The sequence below is a fragment of the Trichomonas vaginalis genome, chromosome II, assembly GCF_026262505.1.
Source record: "Trichomonas vaginalis G3 chromosome II, whole genome shotgun sequence".
Lineage (NCBI taxonomy): Eukaryota > Parabasalia > Trichomonadida > Trichomonadidae > Trichomonas > Trichomonas vaginalis.
The window spans coordinates 16,079,846-16,103,362 of record NC_067204.1 but is presented as its reverse complement, the minus strand read 5'-3'; the positions used below and the strand labels follow the sequence as shown (position 1 = coordinate 16,103,362).

Below are 23,517 nucleotides of genomic sequence, written 5' to 3'. Positions count from 1 at the left end.
CTCACATTCGTGTTCGTAAAAATAGAAGAAAGTATACAAGAGAATATTATGAAGTTTTAGGCAAACATGGCAAAATGTACAGACTGCAAGCAGAAGATAAAACGACTATTGTCAGACCTCGTTTCAAACTTGTCAAAGTTCAAGGTGTATACTTTCAAAAACAGTTCCTAACAAATATACAACTCCAGACGAATATGCTAAAGAAGTTGAAAATGACGACTAAGCAATTCTATACCATGCGTAAACTGTCATGTAAGGTGGCATGTATTCTTTACTTTGTCCCGTTGTTTGCGTATATCCTGAAACGTGATGTGTATGGTCTCCTTCTCCCAAGTGTCATCCCAGTAACAATTTATAGCAAACTTAACGTCGTCTTTAACATCATATCTTTACCTTTTGTCATTCCTGACCAACCCCAATATCTATGCCTATGCCAACCTGCTTGAGATGTACTTAAATTTATGTAATGACGGTGCAGGTAAATTTTCACCTGAAATCGTTTTACTTCCACCTGTTTCCTTTGAAGAGTTTGCACAATACAAAAACCTGTCGACTATTTGTTCCCATGCACCAACACCAAACATTACTTGAGGACCTCTCACATCCATAGATGTATAAATAGAACCTACCGGGTTCATTAAATCAAACATATGAGATATTATAGGATTGTCCCTTTTGAACTTAAAATATAGTGCAACTATTTCGGGTTTCTTCTGGTTTGTGTCAGAATATTTTTTATAATATAATCTTATGTTTTCAGGGTATGTACAATCTTGACTATAATATTTATTTCTGTCATCTGTATAATAATATACTATTCTCGTTTTTTCTATTGCATTATATCTTTTATATCTATAATAATCTAAATATAATGTTTGCTTTTGTTCATCTACATGTGGTGTTCTGTCGTCATCTCCATAGTCATAATAATATGGTGCTGGAGCTGGGTCAGGCAATGTCATATCTGCCATTTCATAAACTCTTAAATATTTCTTTTGTTCGTCTCCATAGAAGTTTAAGTAGCAGTTGTTGTCTAATGGAACTTTAACTTGTGTACCATTATTCTTTATATAGCTTACATACATTTCATTGTTATTTTTCGGAATGAGTTTATATCGTATACCATTTTTTAAGGAATGTACAAACTGCCATCTAAAATATTTATTTTCTTCATTGACAGAAAAGTCACCAACAATAGTTTCAATATTTTTTGTTCCTATCAAACTTTGGTATATTTCATTGACATATGTTTTATCTGCTTTTGTCTCTAATGTTTCTTGTAAGTTTGTAATATTTGCAATGGTATGTGTATGTCCAACGTCACTTTTCCTGTTTAAGGTTTCTTGTAAGTTTGTAATATCAGATATAGAATGTGTATGAGTCTTATTTGCTTTTGTCTCTAATGTTTCTTGTAAGTTTGTAATATCAGATATAGAATGTGTATGAGTCTTATTTGCTTTTGTCTCTAATGTTTCTTGTAAGTTTGTAATATTTGCAATGGTATGTGTATGTCCAACGTCACTTTTAGTGTTTAAGGTTTCTTGTAAGTTTGTAATATTTGCAATGGTATGTGTATGTCCAACGTCACTTTTCCTGTTTAAGGTTTCTTGTAAGTTTGTAATATTTGCAATGGTATGTGTATGTCCAACGTCACTTTTCCTGTTTAAGGTTTCTTGTAAGTTTGTAATATCAGATATAGAATGTATATGAGTCTTTTTAGAATATTCGTTTTCAGCTCTTGTCACTTCACGAGATTGGGACAAAGTTGCAATTCGGCACTTTTTGTAAAAAAATGGGGTCATACTCATAATGAATAGAGACTTATAGCCAAGTCTTGATATCATGCAGGGAGAATATACATTGATAAGCAATTATATTTTATAGTAGTAGTATTCAGAAATTCTTACAATTTACAATACAATTTTCAAAAATGGATAAAGACTAATAGCCAAGTCTTGATATCATGCAGGGAGAATATACATTGATAAGCAATTATATTTTATAGTAGTAGTATTCAGAAATTCTTACAATTTACAATACAATTTTCAAAAATGGATAAAGACTAATAGCCAAGTCTTGATATCATGCAGGGAGAATATACATTGATAAGCAATTATATTTTATAGTAGTAGTATTCAGAAATTCTTACAATTTACAATACAATTTTCAAAAATGGATAAAGACTAATAGCCAAGTCTTGATATCATGCAGGGAGAATATACATTGATAAGCAATTATATTTTATAGTAGTAGTATTCAGAAATTCTTACAATTTACAATACAATTTTCAAAAATGGATAAAGACTAATAGCCAAGTCTTGATATCATGCAGGGAGAATATACATTGATAAGCAATTATATTTTATAGTAGTAGTATTCAGAAATTCTTACAATTTACAATACAATTTTCAAAAATGGATAAAGACTAATAGCCAAGTCTTGATATCATGCAGGGAGAATATACATTGATAAGCAATTATATTTTATAGTAGTAGTATTCAGAAATTCTTACAATTTACAATACAATTTTCAAAAATGGATAAAGACTAATAGCCAAGTCTTGATATCATGCAGGGAGAATATACATTGATAAGCAATTATATTTTATAGTAGTAGTATTCAGAAATTCTTACAATTTACAATACAATTTTCAAAAATGGATAAAGACTAATAGCCAAGTTTGATATCATGCAGGGAGACTCTCTACAAATACAAAAATTGATTATCATAAGGAAATACAAATTTATCAATTTTCATGTGAAAATTACATAAATTTGTTCTCCAATAAATAGCAATAATACTTTGAATGTTATATTAAGTAATATAGCTTCAGGTAAATAAGCTTACACTTCAAAAATATACTGTTTATTCATTAATTTTAAAAAAAGTCCAAATTATCTAATCTTGCTTACTCTTCCTTTAAACTTCTTTGTGCCAAATTTAATATTGCCTTCAAAGATGGAATAAGGACATTAGGTTCAATCCTTCGGCTTTCGACAATTTCCAAAATGTGTTGAATTAATTTCAAACATTCATCGTGTTTTGAAGCTCTTTGCTCAACAATCTGATTACCTGCCCTTGTAAGAATTCTTACTGCTCTTTCTTCACTCAAAACATTAGCGACTTGAACCTTAATAATCGCATTTGGAATCACAACAGTGATGAGAGTTATGACGATGTCATCAATGCGCTCATTTTTCTTACCCAAGAAAAATGTTTGCTTTAATTGATGAAAGTGTGATTCCGCAATGTTATTCGTGGAATCACCTTCTCCACGATATAACATCATCCAATGTTCTTTGGTTCTTCTCCATTGTTTATCGAAATACTTCAAAGCGCGCGGTTCTTCTTCTTCTAACATTGTTGTCAAGAACTCATATGTTTCATCAGACTCTTCAGCCAGCTTTTCTGCATTCGTTGCATCTGCACGTAATGTCAAAAAGTCCATTGCTAAATAGAAGTTCTCAAAATTCTGTGGATTGTCAAAATAGCTTCCAACTTTTGCACATGCGCGTAAAACATGCACAGCGCACCAACTGAGCTGCGCAAGAGGAAATCCGTCCTCAATTGCGCGAGCAATGTTTAGCGCACAGTTAGCGCTCCAATGCTGTGGATCCAGGTGCGCAAACTCACAGAATTTCACCAAACATTCTTGAATTTTTTCAGATGTCTGAGGGTTCACTAAAAAATAGCAAAAGGGGAAAATTGTGTTTTGACTTGTTTTCATTGTTACTGCAAACAATTGGATCTTTCCTTTAATTAAAGAATGAGTGGAATCGACGTGGAGAGGGTTATCAATGCTATGCACCAATTCTTTTGCAGCAAAAGGTGCATATATGATTGTAAACTCGGAAAAATCGCCATTGTAATCAAATTGAACGAGATCATCTGGGCACTCTTCCTGTAAATTATTCAAAAATGCTTCCAAAGAAGTGTAAGGATCGTTTGATAATCTTTGTGCAATAATCTCATCAAGGCGATAAAATTTGTGCTTTAAAGCATCAGTAGACTGCGCGAAAAGTTTCATCGTTTTTTGTTATTCGTATCAATTCCGAACTTATCAAAAAATGCTTTTGAGCAAGAAATTGCTTTCCACCGTTTTTAATATAAAGTTCGATCCATTTTTGATAAAATTTACTCGCGTAATGTGAACCCATTTCAACTCCTATATGATGGCAATGTTCTTCATTAACTTTGCTTATAGTAAACACTCCATTTTGTTCTTCAACCCTAAATTTTGCCTTGCATAGGGGATACGAACATGAATAAGTGACATATTGCTTTGGAGATCCCGTTCTTCTTCTGTATGGGACACCGCCCTTGACTTCCTGTTTAATACCAAAAGCAATAAGCTCCTCTAAGTCCACCGAAATCATAAAAATGAAGTGATTTTGAAAAGAGTTAACAAAATTCAAATCACATCAAAAACAAAAACACATAAAAAATATTTTATTATACTCATTCGAAATTAAAAATAATAAAATTTATATATATTAATTTCATTAAATCAAGGTTAAAAATCTCACCGGAAAAATAACCTCAGTGTGATAAATTTATCACCGGAAAAATTTACAATAAGGTTAATACCGAAAATATCGAAAAATCAACATTTAAGGTTAATTTAAGAGTATGCACTTTTGTCACCTACTCGTCACTTCACTTGACATTTTATTGTCAACATATGTTTTGTCTGCTTTGTTGTCAACATCTGCTTTCAAAAGAAGTTCATTTATAGGTTTCTCGTTTAAAGTTCCTTTTGTTGGATTTATACAGACAATATGGTTCTTATTGTCTAGAAATAGAAACTCATCTGTTAAAGGGTTTAATGTCAGTTTTAAGTTTCCTTGTTTCAATGACTCAGATATTTTAGAATAGTTTGAAAAGTTTGTTGTGTTCTTATTTAGAGCTTGCATAATGAGTTGTCTGTTGTGTTGTATTTCTCTCATAGACGCTGTTTCATTTGACATTTTTATTATAGATAAAATATGCTTCCAATAGAAAAAGAAAATTCAAGAGTTGCTACAACTAAACCATTAGATGAACTTTTTACTAATGTCGGTCAAAAGTTTGAGACAGAGACCGTAAAGCATGAAGGCTATCGTTTTGACTACCCATTAAGATGGTTAAGAGACCCATCCGTCACAAAAGCTATTGGATTTCGTAGAATGAAGTTCATTTCAGAAGCCATACATGGTTTCCCATGTATGGTCGGTTTTGAAGTTCGATATTATAACAAAGAAAAACGTATGTATGAGAAATTTGAACAAGGAAAACTTTTACAAGTTAATTTGCTTATAAACTTAGAAACAACTCTTCAAGCTTTTCAAGAAAAAATAAACGATATCTATATTGAATATGCAAACCAGTATAACATTGACGAAGGAGAATACCATCTCGATATTATTTATGACAGGAAAAATGCAACTGTTAAAATCAATAAAATAGAAGACCTTGGAGAAAACGTTTATATTTCTACAAAATATAACAACTTGGCATGGTATAGATTTATGAGGATGTTAAATCAGCCTGCAGCATATCCAGTACACCCGGACTATTATGAAGTCGAAAACCCTAATGGAACATATGAAAATGTTTTCGACCCAGATGCTATTATTGTTCATGCTTCATTTTCTGGTGCGCAAAACTCTTTCTTATGTCTGATGAATGATTTTTACGAAAAACCTACAAAGTTATATGAACCACCAAGTGGAAGTATTTCAGACTTTCAAGTATGGTTTACTACAGATGGAAGAAAAAGAATAATTCCATTATACCATGCGTTTTACTTAGAACTTAGTTTCATATACAACTACTATCGAACGATAAAAATATAATGTTTTAATACGGTTGAGGTGTTGGATTTGGTTGCCAACTTGACTGTGGTGCAGGTTCAGGTTGTTGTATAACAGGGGCTTGTTCTTCTGGTTCAGGGTCTTTAGGTATAATACCAACAAACTGACCTACTCTTTTACCAATATTTTTGACACCGTTCCAAATTCCTCTTCCGACAGATTTTATTCCATTCCATATACCTCTTCCAACTCTTCTGAAGAAGTTTCCAATACTACTGAAGAAACCCATTTTACTAGTAGTAAAAATCTAATGTCCGCCTAGTCTTTTGCGTTTCCTGTTGAGTTCCATAGCATTCTTTAACTGGAGCTCATACATTCTGTTCTCCTCTGGTAGAAAACATATTCTGGGTCAACTCCTGTGTTCGCGTCATCTGCATAAAGTTGTTTATATCCCACTTCAGGGTTTGTATAAAACTCTTTCCATCTCATATTCATACCATGGTGGCAAACCTAACGCAGCGTCATTTGACATGGCAGTTTGCATTTGTACATCTGTTGGCACTTGACCATAGTTTGCCATTGCAGTTTGTATTCTAACTTCATTTGGAATATTCTCTGGGTTTGGTTGTCCAGGTTGCTGTGCATTCGCTAAGTTCTGTGCGTCCATTTAATATTAGATAAAAATATCTTACGAGTACATATGCTGAACATTTGCAGGCATTGGTTCATCTTCATATTCTCTATATCTTTGCCACGTCAAATAAATAAATGACACAATGGAAAAAACTAAAACAAGTAGTATCTATTTCAAACCACATTTACTACTAATAAAATTTCTTTATTGTGACACTTTCTCCAGTTTATGGGACCTCTCTCATACTCTATCTTGTCATATCTAAACTCATAGTCATGTATGTCTTCTAACCATCTCATAACGGTTTCCAAACCACTTTTATCGGATGTAAAGTAAAAGCATGGATGGTTATGTATAACGTCTAAAGTTTCTAAAGAGTCTCTCAAAGTCCAGTCTACTTGGTATTGAAAATCCCATGTGTTATAGAACGGCGGGTCCACTATAAAGAAAACATTTTCCTTGTCTTTATATTTTTCATACAACTCTGTCCAATGACATCTCACAAACTCTATACCCTCAATATATTTTTCTATGTCCTCTTTGAAACATTTGTATAGTTAAGATATAAAACTTTTGACATAAGTGTTTCAATGTCATGAACTCTTATAGCACCACTATATAATAGTCTAGCAGATATACTATCCCAGTCTATATATTCTGCTTTTTTCAAAACCTCTCTCACAATATTTTTCTTATCTAATGGTATACGTTCCATCTTACCTATAGGTATCTTTTCTTTTAACTCTTTCAATATATTGTTTGTGTCTGGAATATGTTTGAGACGGTCCATATAGTTGTCGAAGTCATTGCATATAATCTTTGAGTCTGGGAATATTGTATGACATAAATGGGATATATAGAAACTTCCACCGAACAAATCTACAAATGTTAGACCATTCGGTAGTTTCTTAAGTTCTCTCAATATAATATCTTTACATCTACTCTTATTTCCAAAGAACGGTAACGGTGGTTTTGTAAAATTCATTTATATATAATAATAAAAATGTTTTTACCTGAAAAGTGATATAAAAGTGACAAAACATGAAAACATATATAATTTGTGAAAAGTGACATAAAAGTGATATTTTAAAAAGTGACACAAAAAGTGACACTATTAATATGATGTAAATAACAACGGTTTTGGTTTTGTCGCCGGCTGGTCGGCTGGGGTTCGGTCCTCCTCTTGGGTCTTGGGCAAAATTTCTTAGGGGCTAGAGGGCGCAACGCGCCTGGAAGCCCCACTCACCTGACCTTTTTGTCTTGTTTAAATTAAAGATTTCTACTATTTCTTTGTAATTACGCCTGGATGCTATATAAAGAGGGGTAGATCCATCTTTGTTTTTAGCATTGATATCTGCACCATTTGAAATAAGAATTTCTGCGGTTTCTTTACTCTTATATCTAGCTGCCCAATGAAGAGGGGTCCACCCACCATGTTCTTTAGCATTGATATCTGCACCATTTGAAATAAGAATTTCTGCAATTTCTTTACTATTATCTCTGGCTGCATAATGAAGAGGGGTCCACCCACCATGTTCTTTAGCATTGATATCTGCACCATTTGAAATAAGAATTTCTGCAATTTCTTTACTATTATCTCTGGCTGCATAATGAAGAGGGGTAGATCCATCTTCGTTTTTAGCATTGATATCTGCTCCATTTGAAATAAGAATTTCTGCGGTTTCTTTACTATTATATCTAGCTGCACAATGAAGAGGGGTCCATTCATTTTTGTCTTTAGCATTGATATCTGCACCATTTGAAATAAGAATTTCTGCGGTTTCTTTACTATTATTACTGGCTGCATAATGAAGAGGGGTAGATCCATCTTCGTCTTTAGCATTGATATCTGCACCATTTGAAATAAGAATTTCTGCGGTTTCTTTACTATTATTCATGGCTGCATAATGAAGAGGGGTCCATTCATTTTTGTCTTTAGCATTGATATCTGCACCATTTGAAATAAGAATTTCTGTGGTTTCTTTGTTATTATTACTGGTTGCATAATGAAGAGGGGTCCATCCATCTTTGTCTTTAGCATTGATATCTGCACCATTTGAAATAAGAATTTCTGCGGTTTCTTTACTATTATATCTAGCTGCCCAATGAAGAGGGGTCCACCCACCATGTTCTTTAGCATTGATATCTGCTCCATTTGAAATAAGAATTTCTGCGGTTTCTTTACTATTATTCATGGCTGCACAATGAAGAGGGGTCCATTCATTTTTGTCTTTAGCATTGATATCTGCACCATTTGAAATAAGAATTTCTGCGGTTTCTTTACTATTATCTCTGGCTGCATAATGAAGAGGGGTAGATCCATCTTCGTTTTTAGCATTGATATCTGCTCCATTTGAAATAAGAATTTCTGCGGTTTCTTTACTATTATATCTAGCTGCATAATGAAGAGGGGTAGATCCATCTTTGTTTTTAGCATTGATATCTGCACCATTTGAAATAAGAATTTCTGCAATTTCTTTACTCTTATATCTAGCTGCCCAATGAAGAGGGGTCCACCCACCATGTTCTTTAGCATTGATATCTGCACCATTTGAAATAAGAATTTCTGCAATTTCTTTACTATTATCTCTGGCTGCATAATGAAGAGGGGTAGATCCATCTTCGTTTTTAGCATTGATATCTGCTCCATTTGAAATAAGAATTTCTGCGGTTTCTTTACTATTATATCTAGCTGCATAATGAAGAGGGGTAGATCCATCTTCGTTTTTAGCATTGATATCTGCTCCATTTGAAATAAGAATTTCTGCGGTTTCTTTACTATTATATCTAGCTGCACAATGAAGAGGGGTCCATTCATTTTTGTCTTTAGCATTGATATCTGCACCATTTGAAATAAGAATTTCTGCGGTTTCTTTACTATTATTACTGGCTGCATAATGAAGAGGGGTAGATCCATCTTCGTCTTTAGCATTGATATCTGCACCATTTGAAATAAGAATTTCTGCAGTTTCTTTACTATTATTACTGGTTGCATAATGAAGAGGGGTCCACCCACCATGTTCTTTAGCATTGATATCTGCACCATTTGAAATAAGAATTTCTGCGGTTTCTTTACTATTATTCATGGCTGCATAATGAAGAGGGGTCCATTCATTTTTGTCTTTAGCATTGATATCTGCACCATTTGAAATAAAATATTCTAAAAGTGATGAAAGATGGAAATTCGGAGAATAAACAAAACATGTGTTGATGTCATTTGTTTGATCCAAGTAAACTAAAAATGATTGAAGATTATTGAATTGAGAGCACAATTTTAAATCAATTTTTATATTGTGTTCATTCATCAAAAATGTAACAAAATCGATATTGTGTGATATTATTGCATATTCCATGCATTCATCATCTGGTTTTTGTACTTTCAAGCATTCATTCATAATGTCTGGATTTCCGCTCAAAAACGAATATCTAAGACAATCTGGAGTTATTTCTGATTGAAATTTTGTTATTAAAAACTTAAAACAATCAACAGATCCATGATAACAACATAATTCAAGTAACGAAAAACCTCTTCTTGGATATGGATATAAATCACTTTTTAATTTCTGATTTTTATCAAATCCTTCTCCTTCTGTAAAATTTATAAATGATATTTTGTCATCATCCATAATAGATCTGTGAATTGTTTTTTGTTCGTGAATATCAGATGAATAATGAGCATCTTCAAAATCGTTAAAACTTTTTTGCCCGTTTTCATTCAATACAATATTGTATTCTTTGTAGAAAAGGTAATTAAAAACCATGTTGATTTTGTTGACCTGATTTAGATGGTATTCGTCAACAATTTGTTTGGCAATCGCTAAATATGACTTCATGTAGCGGTTGTTATAAATTGAAAGTTGAGATATTTTATTGATAATTTCACCAGGCGGAATTCGATAAGAGTCGATCAGGTTTTGTTCAATTTTTTTGTAAATTGCGTTTAATTTTTCTTCGTCATTTGTTTTCAGCCTGTACAAAGCATTGAAGACATCATTATATCCTGTAAAAATCCCCATCAATTTGTCATAATGAGTTTGGTTTGCTTTTCCCTTGGACATCAACCAAAAATTTTAGACAAAAGTGTATTTTCCATAAAAAATTCAGTGCATTTTTCAAAAATAATCATATCAGTAGATAGGGTATAATATAGAGGAGCTTTATGAATAACTTAAAATCCGGGAAACTCAATATTCAACGAGAAAAACGCTTAACGAATCTCCCTTTCGATGTAAACATCACAAACTTCATCTGGAAACTTGATTCATGGTTGTCTAACTAAGGACTGTTTACTACTGATAAATAATTCAAAACAATTATGAGCTAAGACGATTTTTGAATTTGTAAGCGTGAAAGGCTGATCACTGTGGTACAAATTGATTTCTCACACTAAATTAACACTGATTTGAAATTTGGCTCTGTTCCTGTAAAAATAAATTAAAAATTCTCAAAATTTTTATAAATTGAAAGAAAAAAAAATTTAACCTATGAATGACTATAAGAATGAATTACCTTCTGAGCCGGCCAAAACAATTCTAGATTCAGAAAACCAGGAAGATCCATTCCAAAATGCTTTAGATAATGAAAGAGATCATGCTTTAGGTCAATTACAAGCAATAGCGAACAACGAAGCAAGCGCTGAAACATATATGAAATTACTCGATTTCATTACAAATTGCGGTAAAGAATTAGAAGAATTTCTTATTTTTTCAAACGCAATTCGAATTTTAGGCGAAAGTTTAAACAGTTCTTCAACAAATACTTGCTCAAACTCCCTTCACATCATGGCAGCAATAGCATACAGATCTCACAAAGCTAGATCAGAATGTATCGATTATATTCATATCATCTTGAAACTGATGAGAGGACCATCGATTCTTCCATACGCAGTTGAACTTTTACAAGTTATTGTGCTCTACGAACCATGGTGTATCCAACAGCTTCAAAAAGATGAACAAATTTTTGATAAACTTTTTAATTACATGTTAATGCAACTTGACAATTACAAGATAAGTTATTTATGTACATTAGTTAATTCCCTACTGAAATATTATCCAGATTACACTCCTTCTGAAAAATCTTTCAATTTTATCCTTCAATTATTCATGGGAGTTAATTTTAGGGACCCTGAAGTGTTGTCATCCATTATTACAATCTATACAACGTTTGCAAAGAAGTTTGAATCAAATAAAATTAATCAATTTTTCCCAAGCGATGTTTTCGAAAGATTATGCGAACTTACGACAACAGCTCCTCTATGGGATAATACATCATCGGTTATTAGTCGACTTTTGGAATTATGGAACTTATTAATCGTAAAATACGGAATAATCCTGTTCGCTCAGGAAGCAATGGGCACAATATTTGAAACTCTCCTTGGAGTCTTCCCTAATTCCGCTGTTAAGAGTAGATTTTACTTCCTTTTCTCAAATATCGCTGCAATTCCCGAATTTGCAGAGCCATTTTTCTTATCTGGAGCGTTTGATGCTATATACCAAAACGTTGTTGATATGCCAGCAATAGAAAAAGAGAATTTCTTCTTTACTTTGTGTAATCTTGTAAAAACACTTGGCCCTCAAGTTTGCAACCGTTCTGACTTTGCAGAACTTCTTTCTGAATGTGTCTCCTTTGCTCCTTCCTCTAGATCTCCTGATTTTGGACCAATTTTCCTCGAATTTATTCTTATTTCTTATAATTTCAATAATCATTTGTTTTCTGCTGTTGATCTCGATGACCTACTAGAATATCTTGAGGAAATGATTGATACTGGATCAGAAGATGGACAAAGACTTGCAATTATTGCAAAACAAACAATCTTTCCCGAATAACTTATGAAACTATGTTTATATTATGTATGAAATAAATGTTATATATAATTAACTCCCTTTTTAAGTTTTGTTTGTAAATTTTCATGAAACAGCCAGAGAGAGAGGGACAAAGTTGCTATTTGTCACTTTTCCACAAGAAGATATTGGAAAAGAAGTTCTCATATAGCCGATCGCTTAACTTGTTATCTCTTGTGAGAAAACAAAAACAAATTGAAAAAGTGTAATAATGTTTTTTTTTTATCCAATATTTATGAAATAGCAAAATTTCCCTTTTATAGGGATAAAAGCTATTTCATAAATCTCTTTTGGAGATGAATTTTATTGAATACTCTTTAAACATCAATTCATCAATGATTCACGAAGAAAAATACACGAATCTTGGACTGAATTTTATCTATCAACTGAAAAATACGATGAATATACAGAACATAATAATAAATTCACAGCAAACGAAACTAGCTATTATGTTTCATCTTGCTTTTTCACTCAAGTAAACACACAAGGTTCAGTTTACTTAAACACTCAAAAAAATACAATCAAATTCCTCATTGATACTACAACGTTTAATAACTGTAGTAACAATGGTGAGGGCGGTTGTATTTTCTATCAACAAGAAGGCGAATTTGTTCAAGATCGCGTTTGCAGTTTCGCTTCTAAAGTAAACCCATACTATACAGAAGGTGTTTACTGTAGAAGTGATGTTAGTAATAGTAATACCTACAAAAATTATATTTATGATTCCTCTATTAGTAAAAGTGGAGATGAAAGACTCTTAGGAATTAAAAATCTTTATTTAAAAAACGGCCAAATCCAAATTAAATCAATCAACATTTCATTTTCAAAAATATATTTTAGAGATTTTTATGACGTTGATTCATATTCATCAGGCTCAAATTGCTTATTTTCCACTTTTTCTAATTCAACAAGTAGAGATCTTGGTTGGAAATTTGATCTCTCAAGTTCTCAAGAAATTTTTGAAATTCGAAATTGTAACATTTTAAATAACAATAATGGAGGAATTCTTGTTGCATATTCTTCTACTACGGTTTATATCAGAAATAGTTGTTTTGTAAAAAACATCATCGGTAAATATACTTATTTTTCAGGTACAATTACATTAAATGGATGTTACATTGATAACAAATCTCCAAAAACAGCAGGAGTTGTTAACTTTATAAATAAAATCACAAATGAATTTACTCATAATCTTTCTCATTTTTCAACTGCTCTTTGTCCTGCAGATATTCCTATTATTTATGAAATCAAACAAAACATTCAACATAGTAAATATATTTCTTTTCTTTGCGTTTTTCTTTCATCACTAAACATCTCACTTAAAAAGTAGTCTAATTATCATGAAATACTAATATTATTTGAAAGCAAATAATCTTTACAGTCGATTGAATCTATTTTGGAGTTGTTTATCCGGGTTTCTTTCAAAATTTGAATGAAATTTTGTAAAAAAGATGAATAGAAATATTATCAAAGCAAAAAAAATAGAACATTTATTTGTCATGCTTGAAATTAAATGAGCTTTCTCACAAAAGAACTTCAAAAGTAGGATCTTGTTGCAAAGGCAAGTTATCAGGGAACTGTTGATGGAAGAAAGGATGCTCTAAGAGCTCGCGTGCTGTTGGTCTCTTAGTTGATGGCTGGAAGCAGCTACGAACTAAGCTCTGTAAGAGAGGATCATCTATTTTATCGATTTCAGTAGGAGGAATTTCGTTTTTAAGGGCATTGATAAATAAGAATGGTGTTTTCAGACTGCTGTATGGTTCGAGTCCTGTGGCAAGAGTTAACATTAAGCAGCCTACCATCCAAATATCTGATTCTCTATTATATTGATTGTATAGGTATTCGGGAGGTGTATTATTTCTGATTTTGAGGTAATTGTCGCCAATGTTGAATGCGAAAGGATCAAGAATTGGTGGTTGTAATTTCAAAACTCGCGATTGAGTCTTAATGAAAATTTCTTTTGCGATAATTTTAAGATGTGATATGGGAGGGTCTTGCTCGTGAAGGTATTGGAGTCCAGAGAGGATTTGAATAAATCATTTTGCAATTAATTTTGGTTTCAGTTTCGGGCCAAAATCTACAATCATGTTTGCAATTGAGGAAGTATTGATGGTTTCAGTAACAAAATAAAAGATGTTATTCTCGAAATCTTCCCAATAGTGTAAAACTGCAAGAATTTCTTTGCAGCGAAGGTTCATAAAGCGAGCCGCTGTAACTAGAAGTTGCTGTCTTTGCGTTGGAGTGTAATCAATAACGTTTACTTCGAACCATGAAACCTCCATTCCTGTTTCTCGGTCATAAGCTTTATACGAGACAACGTTTGTATGGCATGTAAGGAGGGTGTCTAATTTTTCGAAGCGCCCTGTTGGATCTGCATTCTTATTACTGCGTGCTAGCATTATTTTCTGAAGAAATTTTCTGCTGTCAACCCAATTCTGCGTATTTCTAGTAAATCGAAAGATTTCACTTGTTAAAAATAATCAGGGAATATCCTCGATTAATTTCACTCTGTACTTCTTTTGAAAATATCAAGATGTGAGATTTGTTGAAAGTTTACTGACTCGGTTTTAATATCTACATTTATTAGTTATGCCAAGTTAAATGACTAATTCCTTTATTAATTTGTGTGTATCTTTATGAAAATTTGGTGATTCTTATTAAATTATGACATTATTATATCCTATTTGGTCCAGTTAATTTATTTCATGTCACTTATTTGAATTATTCGCTTAGAAGTTGTTTAACCACGAGAAATGCACTCTATATATCCAAATTCATATTATTTGAATATATAGAATGGATTTAATATTTCATTTTATAGTAAATGAGTATGTTAGTTAATTCATTCGCTCCCATTATGAAAACTAAAGGTTGAAATTTATCAAGAATGAATATCATGTAAATATTGGCTTTTTGCTGCCAGAAGAGTCAGAATTTATATGGTAATAGTCATATCTTTGTTAATATAAGTCAATATGAGCACATATTGAGATTAATTTGTCCTGGGCATAAGTTCAATCAACAATGGATAAAATTATCATGTATTGCATCCTAAATATAGTGATCATAATTTCAAGTCTTGTGTTCATATCGTTATTGAAATCTCAAATTTCAAACAGCTCCGTTCATAGAATATTTTCTGCAACAATGGCTAGGATGAGAGGTTTAAATCCAAATTCAATTATCCACATGCAAATGGCCTTCTAAATTCGGCCAACGGTTGTAAAAATTGAGAAAAATTCAACGATAGCAAATTCCAATACAATGTAGTCATTTGACATTAAATCTATTTGGAATTTGCTATTTTCGGCCGATGTGTAACATATGAAATTTCTGACAGCTAAAATCTCGAAAAGTGCCAGATTTTATTGTGAGTTAACGATGGGAATTGAGAGGCCCTTTTCATTATGTTTGCTCTATTATTGGCTCATGTACTCAGCGAAGATAATGACGAAATCAAACTACTTAATATAGGAAAAGCAGGTGAAATAGCCATACCAGCAGGTACTCTCGTTTTTCTTGCATGCCTTTCAATTGTATTATACTTCATCTTCGGTAAGCACCTTGATGATGATATCCCACTCGAAAAGATCATGGTTCTTGATGATATGTCAGGATCTGATAGTATTGACGAGCAAGATACCTCGAAACCTGATGAAGAATCAGCATCAACACAACCAGTTGTTATTGATGAGTTATAATTGTTGCATATATTATTGTTTATCATATTAAATACATTTTGTATCATATTAATGACATTCCATTATTAACAGGCTCCAAACTGGCTCTTTGTCCTTTATAATTATTGTCGAAACAATTTGTATCAAATAAAAATCATTCATGTTCTATTGTTTAATACTGAATTACATATTTGTAATGAAATTAAGTTATGCAATAGTTTGGAAAGCTGGGAATGCATAAATTACCAATTGTTTAATGGTTAAGCATGAAACAATTGAGTTTTTAAACTAATATTTTTAATCAATCTTAAAAATGTGATGTTGATTGCAATATCCTTATGAAAATAAGTGTAGAAATGAGTATGTGTAGATGTTCAAACTATATATAGGGAAATTGAATGTTGATCAGGAGATTCAGAATAAAACTAAAGATCTTACATAATTATACTTATAATATGACTCTTTTAGATGCTTACTAGTAGATGTTCACTAGAAATATATCTAAAATCTAACCCTTTTATCTAGGAAATTTATACGAAATTGTGTTTCATATTTTTTTTTATGAATTTTACTTTTAGCTCTCTTCGGCTTTCTGAGATATCAAGCAGTCTATCTCCGCTATTGACACATAGAAACACACTGCAAAGATGCTATTTCACCCATCAAATTAGTCCAATAATTTATTCTTCGAAATCTCAAAGCATATTTAAAACGAAATTTTCCAAGAGCTTAAGTTCAGCAGTAGTCATTCAGTCAGAGAATGATGTTACGATCGAAAATATCGAAATAAAAGAAAGTATTTTCTCAGATTTAAAGAATTCGGAGCAAGGTGGTGCTGTTTTAGTAAAACATCCACAAGCTTTTGTCAGAATCTACAAAACGTTGTTCCTAGGATGCTCTGCTACCACAAATGGTGGCGGATTATACTGTACAAGTGCCAGATTAAATCTATCTGAGTCGGCTTTCCATGAATGTTCAATTTCTGACATGGCATGGAGTGGACAGGCTTTTCTAACGACCTGTAACTACGCTCAAGTTAATACAACAACAGTTTTTTGTTGTGCAATTTCAGAAACATTACGTGGCTCAGAAGCTGCCATACTTGTTGGAGGCGTGCAGTGTATCTCCCAGCTTAACTCCAGCTATAACATAGCTGCTCAATACGCATCTGGACTTGCTACTTCAGAATCAGTTTCATTTTCACTCAAACTTTCACAATTCTGGCATAACCAAAGTCCAAATCACATGCTTGCACTCGTACATATACGACCTGATGATGATATTTCGTTTTGCAACTTTATCAAAAATACAGTTCCTGTTGATGGTCTTTTCTACATTAGTGGTGGTTATTGTATACTCAGGAAGTGTGTTTTCAAGCGAAATACCGGAACATTTGCTGTTTTTAACCAAGCATATGGTCCAGGATATTTAACAATAGAAGAATGCGAAATTGACCTTCCAGAACAGAGAATTATGAGTGGACAATATAATTTATACAACGTCCAATGCGTTTTCACTAAAAAACCATCAAAATTAGCCCTTCCAAGAAATAGTGAGCTCAATCCTGATAATTTGTACAGAATGTATAGATATATTAATATCAAATAACTTCCTTATTTGATTATTTTTTGTTTGTTTATAGTTAATAATAAAAATGTTAAATTTACATTTTATTTTCTCATTATTTTATAATACTTCACTGTCATTACGTTTAACTTAACTGTATCATAGTTGATTTTTCATACAATGGCCAGTTTCGATATCAAATATGTACAAATATGTAAAATCAGAGCTAAAACAATTCATTTATGAGTGATTATAGATTACTTATAGTTTGTGTCAATACATATTGTATGTTTTTCTCATTTCAAGTATCAAATATCTATTTGACGACTTGGGATCCTAATTTGGCCGTTTTTAGATTTGATTTCTATGACACAAAAATTTTGATATAAATGTTTAGCCTTTCTCCAGACTGGGCAGGTATATTTGAAATGATATTGATACTGCTTGTCATTTTAATTGGCTATAGCATCGCTGAATATTTCTTACAAAAGCATTTTCACCCAGATACAACAGATAGATCAAGTTTCTTGATCACTCCAGAGTATTGCTTTGCATTTGGTGTAGGCATATTAGAATTTTTAGTAGAATCAATCATTTTCCCTTCTAAATCAAAATTAGGAAATAAATGCAGTATCTTTGGACTTATTGGTATGACAATTGGCCTTGCAATTAGATTTAGTGCTATATTGCATGCTGGTAAGTCATTCACACATAGATTAGCTTTCAGAAAGGAACCAGAACATAAATTGATTACAACAGGTATATATAGATATATACGCCATCCTTCATATTTAGGGTTTCTAATCTTCGCTATCAGCTCACAGATCTATTTAACAAATCCTATTGCAATTATCGGATTTTATGTACGTTTATCAATCTTTTTCCGCCAGAGAATCGACATTGAAGAACGTTATCTTCTAAAGTTCTTCCCAGAATACGAAAAATACCGTAAAGAAACAAGAACATGGATGATTCTTTTATTCTAAGCGAGCTATCATTGATATCGCATTTTGTAAAATATTAATTATATTTTTCCAATAAATGCTTCAAGAATATATGATATTTTTTTTCTCATTTATTTTTCCATAAGATATCGAAAATGATTTTAATATAATGGAAGAAAATATATGATGGCTATCATGTGTATTATTACATGCAACTTTCCAAGCCCAAATAAAAGAAGGATTAAAAAAAAAATATTAGCAATATTTAGATCTGATTTACATCTTGCTAAGGCATAACGTCATATATATCAGTGTCGACCTTATTGGCAAAGTCAATTTATATTTTCGATGTAAATCCTTTGAATGTCAGAGGATCGTATCGATAATAAGAAACGAAATATAATATTCTGGGTTTTCTGCTGATAAAGCGCTTAATTATTGTAGCACTTGAGTATTGAGTGTTTTTTGAGCAAAAATAAAGTTTTCAAAAAATTGAGGGGATTTTATTTCCGTTTAAATTTTTAAATTTTAAACATATGAAAACCCAGAACAACGCTTTAGCACCAACAAGAACAAGACAAAAAACATCATTTCCATCAAGAGCAACCAAGTGGTCACAAGCTGAAGATGATGCATTAATCGCTATTGTTCAAGATCATCAAAAAGTTAATTGGATTGAAGTTGCAAAACGATTTCCAGGAAAAACACCACAACAAGTTTCTGAAAGATGGAATAAGGTCGTCAATCCTGATCTTGTTAAAGGATCTTGGACACGCCAAGAAGATGAATTAATTATTGATTTTGTTACAAGATACGGTACTAAAAACTGGACGAAACTCGCTGCATTATTACCAGGAAGAATCGGAAAGCAATGCCGTGAACGTTGGAGGAACCACCTTGACCCTTCTAACAACCATGGTGCATGGACCGAAGAGGAAGATGCTAAACTCTTAGAATTACATGCACAGTTCGGTAATCAATGGGTCAAAATTGCATCTATGATGCCAGGAAGATCAGATAACTCAATCAAAAACAGATGGAATTCTACATTAAAGAAGATATCTCCAGATCAGGTTTCCATTGTGAAATGTCAGCATTCAACACCAGTTACAGATATTCAGAACGTTATTGCTCCACCGCAAACACCTTCCTCAGTGAATTACGATTTCCCTAAGCCAAATATCGATGAGCAGATTCCAGAACCATCATTAGATCAGATGTCAACTGGAATGACTCCACGTAGCTTCGAATTGATCTCTCCATCATTAATGAGATCACCATTCGGAGCAATTTCGCCATTGTTCAAGAATGATTCATTGTTGAGCCCATGGGGAGATTCATCAAAGGGAACTGGCCTCTCTTTATTCTCTCCTAGCTTCAGCCCAATGTTTAAATCTCAGAATAGAGACCAAAACTCTGCAAAGGAGCCTAATTTGTTATCTATCATGCAGAGCCTTAACTAGTCGTTATTATTTATGTTTATATTTGGTGATAAATAAATCTATTAAATATTCATTGATTTGTTTTAATAATTGATTCTTTTTATTACTTATTATTGCATTCTGTTGGAACTTCTTTTCTTTTATGTTCGTAATGCGATTAGTCTTATTCATATCTCAAGAGAAACCATAGATATTACATCTCCTATCAATTGGAAAGATGTTTTCTTGAGCAACATTTAAAGGTAATAACTATTTTTTGTTCTAAGATGTAATGATTGTATATTGCTCTATATCATGCATAAATATGAAATATAATTATTATTCAGAGGCAATAGAAAAATAACATATACTTTATAAAACAAATAAAAAATATCAATTAGATGGTTGCTCGCTGTATTGCAAAACCTGATCGCAAAGTTTTGGTAATTGTCTAAAATTAAGCTGACAACTGGCGCGAAGAGATTTATTTGGAATTTGATCGAGACCTTGAATAGGTTGATACTCAAGTTCTTGTAAGCTTTTCAAAGAAAAGCAAATTTTTGTATTAATTCTAATAATAAAGTAGTTCTTTTCCTGAATATCAATGTTAAACTTACTGTATCCAGCTAAAACTTCTAATACTGGATTTACATCATGAATGGATTTCTTTACTAAAGCAATTTTAGAATTAATTTCGTCAATTTCTTTTTTCATTCGATTAACTTCACGTATTTTTGCCTTTATTTGTTCATTTTCTTGTTCAAGTTCGTTTCTAATTTCTGTGTTTACCCTTTCATGTTCTTCAATTTTACTTTGTAAATCGTCAATATCAGCAATAACGCTATGAATGCGTATTGATTCCATATCTTTATAGTTTTTCTCCATTTCTTCGTATTTCTTTTTCCAATCAATAGTCTCAGTCATCTTCAAATTTGAAGCGATAAATAATTAAACGGTCATTTTTCAAGAAATTTTCAAGCTTCAAGAGTGAAATTTCACAACTGTGTTTACTTAGAAAATCGTATTTTTCAAAACTGGATCTCAAATTCTTTCCATTTCTGAATTGACAAGATCTCACGTTTCTGAGTTTGTTTAATAGTACTATATCTATGCTCCACTTTTCTTCAGAGACCTATCTCATTCTGAATTGTCAACAACAAGTCTGTTATCATTAAGTTGATAAATATGGACAAATTATTGAAGATATTTAAGCTAAAACAACATATTAATTTGTCACAATATCTCATATTATTTCAAATACTGTGGTATTCCTTGGAATATCTCTCAGAAATAGTTAGATTAACTTAATATTTTAATTTCAAATTTAATGTATAAGCTTTAAACACTCTATTTAAACTTGATGTAAATTAGTGATAATACGTGCTTTATAAATAATAATATGAAGTTGGATTTTTGAAAGGTACTCTATTTTTATTTTACTTAGCAAGAACATGTGAAGCTGCAATAAAGCGCTCATTAAGATATGGTGAGCCACCTTTTTCTAGATCATTAAGCTTAATCATCCTATCAAGATGTTCTTTGATCGATTTAATATCTAATTTATCTTTCTGCTCAAAGCCGAGAATTTGTCTGGCTTCGTCTGGCATCATTCTTGTTTGGAATTGAATACCGAATACAGCGCCAGCAAATTTTTGGAAAGCATTTCCATTTGGTGCGTTGGCTGCTGCTGCATGCTTGAATCCATTGATGAATGTAGAACAAACGACTTTAGTTGATGAAATGACTAGACCTGCAAGCTCAACAATCACCATTCAAAGTTTACATATCGTCCTTCAATAATCAGCCTTTGACCTATCTAAAAAAAATCAGTGATTTTTGGGAGAAATATAATTTAATGAGTCTAAGAATGTTAAATTCTTTAGACAAAAGGATGAGATTCACAATCTAATTCAATTTGAGAATTGCATTCACCCAAATTGTTCATTTTAGAAGGTGATATGGTTTGTAACCATCTAAAAATGATAAGTCGATACTATTCATGATTCCATCAAAAAATTGAACAATTGATTTTGATTGTATTGGGAAATGGAAGGCAGTAATGATCTGCCTTTTGAAAAGCTTTTCCTATTATTATAGATAGATATCATTACATGTCTTGATTAGTAGTTTAATTTTTAATTTCAAATAATTTAGAATGATTTAACATAAATTTGTAATAGGTTTAAGGAATGATGCCTTAGGAATTGATTCCACATTTTTAAAACTTCCAAATTTTTTTCAAAATCAAAAAAATGAATAGAAAATACGAGAAGTATGAGATGATAAATAAATTTTTGAATTTTTTTTGGAATTTTGAAAGATGAATTCGCTTTAATTCAATAAATTTATTAATTATAGATTTTTGAAATCTACAGCATGTCTGTAAAATATATGGAAATTCAAGTTCTTTTCCAAAATTATATGAATTAATTGCTTTAGATGTTTATATTATTCAAACTAACTTTACATATATATGCCAATATCAATAATCTAAAATCAATCAAAATTAAACAAAATTCTCACTATTCTCCACAGAAATAAGCCTTATTTGGAAAATAATTGCAAAAAAATCGTATTATTTAAATCAAATACAATTTGGATTAGATCATCCTTATAAACATTGCATAAATAAGGAATTTCTGCTAGCATCATATGATAGCTTAAAGCCATATATAGTCAGAAAGAATCGTTTCAACCTAATTTCATAACTTCCTTCTTGAACTAAATGTATTGTGGCAATCTTAAATAGGTTTTCAGAAAAACAACAGAAAACAAGAAATTTTAAAAATAAAAACGTAATTATTAGATTTTATAAGTCCTCGATTGAGAATAATTACTTCTGCTCCTCCTTAGCCTTGGCAGCAGCAGCAGCTTCAGCAGCCATCTTGGCCTTGGCCTTTAATTCGTTCTGGATAGCACGCTTCTCAGCGAGTTCTTCGATCTTGCCGGAGTTAGCAGCAGCCTCGGCAGCCATCTTAGCCTTGGCCTTGAGCTCCTTCTGGAGTTCACGCTTCTTTTCCATTTCTTCAAGAAGGCCGGACTGAGCAATAGCTTCAGCTGTAACTCTGGCCTCTTCCTTCTGTTGTTTCTTGATTTCACGCTTCTTTTCCATTTCTTCAAGAAGGCCGGACTGAGCAATAGCATCTGCTGTTACTCTAGCCTCTTCCTTCTGTTGTTTCTTGATTTCACGCTTCTTTTCCATTTCCTCAAGAAGTCCAGACTGTGCGATAGCATCAGCTGTAACTCTGGCTTCTTCTTTTTGCTGTTTCTTGATTTCACGCTTCTCAGCCATCTGTTCAAGGAGTCCAGACTGTGCGATAGCTTCAGCTGTAACCTTGGCCTGGGCGGCTTGCTCTGGAGGTGCTTGTGGAACCTCTGGTGCTGACATCAGAAATAAAATGAAGTCGAGTTATGAAAAAATTTGAAAGAACATCAACGGTTGGACAAAAAATTTGAGAAAATTCTCATAAAATCAATCCCTATCCTGTTTCTTTTGTTTTTGAGGGCTGTGTATACTGGTTATTACCATAATTAGCTTTCGATTCGTTTATTTTGTTACCTCATGTTTCTTTTACATTCATATCGTCATTTGCGAGCATTTCGAAACAATTTATATCTATTTTCCGATATTTAAAAGATT

At 32.2% G+C, this 23,517-nt stretch overlaps 14 protein-coding genes across 14 annotated transcripts, besides 2 other annotated features; 6 read left to right on the top strand and 8 right to left on the bottom strand.

Annotated features, from left to right (window-relative positions):
• Positions 1–1,718: part of a mobile genetic element that runs on past the window's edge.
• Positions 1,719–1,750: 32 nt separating this feature from the next.
• Positions 1,751–4,650: a mobile genetic element.
• TVAGG3_0553640 (MULE transposase domain-containing protein) lies at positions 2,909–3,679 on the bottom strand (the record flags this gene model as incomplete). Its single annotated transcript, XM_001309762.2, has 1 exon — positions 2,909–3,679. A coding segment is annotated over one exon (771 nt), but the record flags the coding sequence as incomplete, so codon positions are not given.
• Positions 4,651–4,985: 335 nt separating the features above from the next.
• Positions 4,986–5,834, top strand: TVAGG3_0553620 (uncharacterized protein; the record flags this gene model as incomplete). The annotated part of the gene is made up of 1 exon (XM_001309763.1): positions 4,986–5,834. The coding sequence occupies one exon, from the start codon at positions 4,986–4,988 to the stop codon at positions 5,832–5,834; it is 849 nt and encodes a 282-aa protein (XP_001309764.1).
• Positions 5,835–5,838: 4 nt separating this feature from the next.
• On the bottom strand, positions 5,839–6,081 carry TVAGG3_0553610 (serine threonine-protein phosphatase family; the record flags this gene model as incomplete). The annotated part of the gene is made up of 1 exon (XM_001309764.1): positions 5,839–6,081. One exon carries the CDS (start codon positions 6,079–6,081, stop codon positions 5,839–5,841), a length of 243 nt encoding a protein of 80 aa, XP_001309765.1.
• Positions 6,082–7,439: 1,358 nt separating this feature from the next.
• TVAGG3_0553600 (Ankyrin repeat family) lies at positions 7,440–10,484 on the bottom strand (the record flags this gene model as incomplete). Its single annotated transcript, XM_001309766.1, has 1 exon — positions 7,638–10,484. One exon carries the CDS (start codon positions 10,482–10,484, stop codon positions 7,638–7,640), a length of 2,847 nt encoding a protein of 948 aa, XP_001309767.1.
• A 426-nt stretch (positions 10,485–10,910) lies between these two features.
• On the top strand, positions 10,911–12,251 carry TVAGG3_0553590 (armadillo (ARM) repeat-containing protein family; the record flags this gene model as incomplete). The annotated part of the gene is made up of 1 exon (XM_001309767.1): positions 10,911–12,251. The coding sequence occupies one exon, from the start codon at positions 10,911–10,913 to the stop codon at positions 12,249–12,251; it is 1,341 nt and encodes a 446-aa protein (XP_001309768.1).
• A 1,538-nt stretch (positions 12,252–13,789) lies between these two features.
• TVAGG3_0553580 (protein kinase-like (PK-like) family) lies at positions 13,790–14,068 on the bottom strand (the record flags this gene model as incomplete). The annotated part of the gene is made up of 1 exon (XM_001309768.1): positions 13,790–14,068. One exon carries the CDS (start codon positions 14,066–14,068, stop codon positions 13,790–13,792), a length of 279 nt encoding a protein of 92 aa, XP_001309769.1.
• Positions 14,069–14,302: 234 nt separating this feature from the next.
• On the bottom strand, positions 14,303–14,665 carry TVAGG3_0553570 (protein serine/threonine kinase protein; the record flags this gene model as incomplete). Its single annotated transcript, XM_001309769.1, has 1 exon — positions 14,303–14,665. One exon carries the CDS (start codon positions 14,663–14,665, stop codon positions 14,303–14,305), a length of 363 nt encoding a protein of 120 aa, XP_001309770.1.
• A 989-nt stretch (positions 14,666–15,654) lies between these two features.
• Positions 15,655–16,051, top strand: TVAGG3_0553560 (uncharacterized protein; the record flags this gene model as incomplete). The annotated part of the gene is made up of 1 exon (XM_001309770.1): positions 15,674–15,967. The coding sequence occupies one exon, from the start codon at positions 15,674–15,676 to the stop codon at positions 15,965–15,967; it is 294 nt and encodes a 97-aa protein (XP_001309771.1).
• Positions 16,052–16,507: 456 nt separating this feature from the next.
• On the top strand, positions 16,508–17,619 carry TVAGG3_0553550 (pectin lyase-like family; the record flags this gene model as incomplete). Its single annotated transcript, XM_001309771.1, has 1 exon — positions 16,508–17,554. One exon carries the CDS (start codon positions 16,508–16,510, stop codon positions 17,552–17,554), a length of 1,047 nt encoding a protein of 348 aa, XP_001309772.1.
• Positions 17,620–17,885: 266 nt separating this feature from the next.
• Positions 17,886–18,572, top strand: TVAGG3_0553540 (protein C-terminal S-isoprenylcysteine carboxyl O-methyltransferase protein; the record flags this gene model as incomplete). Its single annotated transcript, XM_001309772.1, has 1 exon — positions 17,902–18,498. The coding sequence occupies one exon, from the start codon at positions 17,902–17,904 to the stop codon at positions 18,496–18,498; it is 597 nt and encodes a 198-aa protein (XP_001309773.1).
• Positions 18,573–18,971: 399 nt separating this feature from the next.
• Positions 18,972–19,948, top strand: TVAGG3_0553530 (RNA polymerase II transcription regulator recruiting protein; the record flags this gene model as incomplete). Its single annotated transcript, XM_001309773.1, has 1 exon — positions 18,993–19,919. One exon carries the CDS (start codon positions 18,993–18,995, stop codon positions 19,917–19,919), a length of 927 nt encoding a protein of 308 aa, XP_001309774.1.
• A 288-nt stretch (positions 19,949–20,236) lies between these two features.
• On the bottom strand, positions 20,237–20,802 carry TVAGG3_0553520 (uncharacterized protein; the record flags this gene model as incomplete). The annotated part of the gene is made up of 1 exon (XM_001309774.1): positions 20,271–20,801. One exon carries the CDS (start codon positions 20,799–20,801, stop codon positions 20,271–20,273), a length of 531 nt encoding a protein of 176 aa, XP_001309775.1.
• A 227-nt stretch (positions 20,803–21,029) lies between these two features.
• On the bottom strand, positions 21,030–21,891 carry TVAGG3_0553510 (DnaJ domain domain-containing protein; the record flags this gene model as incomplete). The annotated part of the gene is made up of 1 exon (XM_001309775.1): positions 21,314–21,649. One exon carries the CDS (start codon positions 21,647–21,649, stop codon positions 21,314–21,316), a length of 336 nt encoding a protein of 111 aa, XP_001309776.1.
• A 698-nt stretch (positions 21,892–22,589) lies between these two features.
• TVAGG3_0553500 (uncharacterized protein) lies at positions 22,590–23,304 on the bottom strand (the record flags this gene model as incomplete). The annotated part of the gene is made up of 1 exon (XM_001309776.2): positions 22,711–23,265. One exon carries the CDS (start codon positions 23,263–23,265, stop codon positions 22,711–22,713), a length of 555 nt encoding a protein of 184 aa, XP_001309777.1.
• Between the last annotated feature and the right edge of the window lie 213 nt (positions 23,305–23,517).